Raw genomic sequence first — 3,291 nt, forward strand, 5'->3', positions numbered from 1 at the left:
GCTCTGTAGCTCATTTATTAGGGTTGTTTCATTCTCTGGAGTCTAACCTCTTGAGTTCTATTTTCAATTTTCTCAGGTACCACCAAGTCTTATTCATTTACTTTTGTTTGCGATGATTTTTATGTTTGCTAATTGCTTTGTTTGCTGTAATTGCCAGTCAGCTACCTTAATACTAAGCTACTTCCATACTGGTTTGTCTCACAGGTTTTTGCCTTTGCTAGCTTTTTTTAACATTGTTTTCATTTATACTTATAAATATGTGTGCCTGTGTTCATGAACACCACATATGTGTGGATGCCTTTTGAGGTCAGGTGATTGATCCTGAGCCTCCATCCTGGAATTATAAATATTTTAATATAACATCTGAATATCATGCTGGGTCTTCGGCAGGAGTCCATGCTCATAAGCACTGAGATCCTTTGATTGTTTTAGATATATTTTCCATTAAGAATAGTTTTGCAAATAGTGATCTTTTAACTTCTTCCTTTCCAATTTGTATCCCTTTGACCTTTTTGTGTTGTTGTTGTGGTGGTGGTCTTATTGCTCTGGCTAGTACTTTCAGTACTATATTGAATAGGTAGAGAGAGAGAGTAGTCAGCCTTGTCTAGTGGGATTGCTTCAAGTTTCTTACTATTTACTTTAATGTTGGTTACTGGTTTTCTGTATCTTGCTTTTACTATGTTTAAGTATGAGAATTGAATACCTAACCTTCTCAAGACTTTTAACATGGAGGAGTGTTGAGTTTTGTCAAATGCTTTCTCAGTATCTAGAGAGATAATCATGTGATTTTTTTTTTCTTTGAGTATGTTTATATAGTGAATGACATTGATGGACTTCCATATATTGAACCATCCTTGCATCCCTGGGATGAAGCCTATTTGATAATGTTGAATGATCCTTTTGATGTGTTCTTGGATTCAATTTGCAAGAATTTTATTGTGTATTTTTACATCAATGTTCATGAGGGAAATTGGTCTAAAGATCTCTCTCTTTGTAGGGTTTTTGTGTGGTATAAGAATATAACTGTGGCTTCGAAGAATGAGTTGGGTAGTGTTCCCTCTGTTTCTATTGTGGAATAGTTTTCTTTTTTTTTAAAGACAAAATAATTTTGTTTATAATTATGACAGAAATACTTCAATTTTTAACTAAATTGTTAAAAGGTTAACAAATATAAAAGGTGCTTTAGGTCAAATTATAGTACAAATAATGTAATACGTCAAAATTTCAATCAAATTTTTGCAGTCATCCAGAATATTTGCTTTGTTAATTATTAGAGAAGGCAGTTTATGGAATGGAAGAAGATACCTTTGCAGGTACTAATCTGCAAATTGAGAAATTATTAATGTTTACTGAAAACTATGCTTTATGTTTACTCTTAAGTTCATTTTACCTGTTTATTATATAATTTAATATCTAAGAAGGCTGTAGTTAAGTTAATCACTACTATTTATAGGATGCTACCTCTTTGGGTAAATACATCTCACACCATGGTTTTCAATTAAAAATTACCTGATCATTTTAATCACGATTTATGAATGACCAATTAGTAGCTGAATTGGCGTCAGAACCAATAGAAGGGAAAGTCGGACAACTGTTTACTGTGTAATTCTGCCCAGCCACAGATGGCCAGGAGTCTAGCAGATTCTCTGCCCACTTGCGTTATGGATTTCCGTCTGTATTACTGAACAACAAAAATAGTTATATAATGTCAAGATTTCCCCCGTTTTATTTTTAAGGAGCAGCTTAATGATTCTGGGTTGGGGCTGGCTTGTTAGGACAACACAGAGAACAGAGGGTAAACTAAACAGTGACACTTAACACCAAAGGTGGAACCCGGTGACTTCAGGAGAGTAACAAGTCATCATTAACTTGTGTCATTTGCTTTCCTTTAGAACACAAATCAAAGCCATTGAACTTGAGGTGTATACACAATACATATTCAACTTTAAGCAAAATACTTTTCATAATATTACATTTTTTGAAACTGAAACAGTATCTGTGCTGATTTGTATTTGATTCAATGTAATTAAAAGGGAACATTCAACTTGGGGAAGGGTGGGAGAGTCACTCTGAAATAAAGCTCCAAAGTTCAAATGTCTTCCTCTCTCTTTGTATTTGCCAGAGCTCTACCACATCCTGAGAGGATTAACCATGAGAAAATACCAGTCACAGGCTTGGGAGAAATGAGAGCAAACCAGGTGGTGACATTTCATCTTTGTTTTCAAATAAGTGGTCTTAATTTTCTTCTTATAGAAAACTCTTAAGTCGGTTTATTATAAATATATCTAAACCATTTTTTTTTTTTTTTTTTGCAGCTTTTAGATAGAGTCCATGAGAAGGGTGAGAAGAGATCATCTGATCTTCAGCCGTGACATCATCCATTCAAGTCCTTGGCATAACCCCTCGCCAGTAAGAGCACAGCATGCTTGGATATGCCATTGGTGGTCTTTTATAGAAGTGAGCTTCAAAAACTGGGAGATTTCTGCTACTGTCATGCATTCTTTAACATCTTGTTTATTAGCAAAAGTCAGCAGCCCAGCTTTTCTTAGGTCCTTGTGGGCTAGCATTTTGTAGATCTCTTCTCTAGTTACAGAAATTCTTTCTCTGTCTGTGCTGTCCACAACAACTATTACAAACTCTGTGTTAGTATAGTAAGTGTTCCAGGAAGAACGAAGGGATTCTTGGCCACCAATGTCCCACATCAGGAAACGTGTATTATTATCCACAATCTCTTCCACATTGCTTCCTATTGTAGGAGATGTATGTACAACTTCATTCATGGAAAACTGGTAAAGGATGGTAGTCTTCCCAGCATTGTCAAGCCCAACAATAATAACTTTGTGCTCCTGGTGATTGAACAGTCTCCAGATCCGAGTGAAGAGAATTCCCATCCTCGGGCAGCGGAGCCCTCCAGCCCCGGCTCAGGCTGCGGGGCAGAAGGACGCGGCCGGGGCCTCCGCCTCTGCTCCGGCGCCGGCCTCGAGCCAGCTTCCAGAGACACGCGGGGAGGCCGCAGCCCAGGCTGCCTAGCCACGCGCGAGGCCCCGCTGCTACCGCAGTGGCGCTCCTCTGCTCGAGCCTCGCAGGCCACCACCTCCCCCAGCCTGGAATAGTTTTCAGAATATTGGTATTAAGTCTTTTACAAAAGTCTGATAGAATTCCGCAGGAAACCCATCACTTCCTGGGCTTTTATTGATCGGGAGGTTTTTGATGACTACTTCTATTTCTTTAGGAGTTATGGGGCAGTTTAGATCGTTTATCTGAATCTGATTTAAATTTAATACCTGCAAT

At 38.0% G+C, this 3,291-nt stretch overlaps 1 protein-coding gene across 1 annotated transcript; it reads right to left on the bottom strand.

Annotated features, from left to right (window-relative positions):
* Positions 1 to 2,351: 2,351 nt before the first annotated feature.
* Positions 2,352 to 2,897, bottom strand: LOC308427242 (ADP-ribosylation factor-like protein 5A; the record flags this gene model as incomplete). The annotated part of the gene is made up of 1 exon (XM_080925325.1): positions 2,352 to 2,897. Exon 1 carries the CDS (start codon positions 2,889 to 2,891, stop codon positions 2,352 to 2,354), a length of 540 nt encoding a protein of 179 aa, XP_080781451.1. The 5' UTR covers positions 2,892 to 2,897.
* Positions 2,898 to 3,291: the final 394 nt, after the last annotated feature.

Source organism: Micromys minutus (assembly GCF_963924665.1).
Source record: "Micromys minutus genome assembly, chromosome: 1".
NCBI lineage: Eukaryota > Metazoa > Chordata > Mammalia > Rodentia > Muridae > Micromys > Micromys minutus.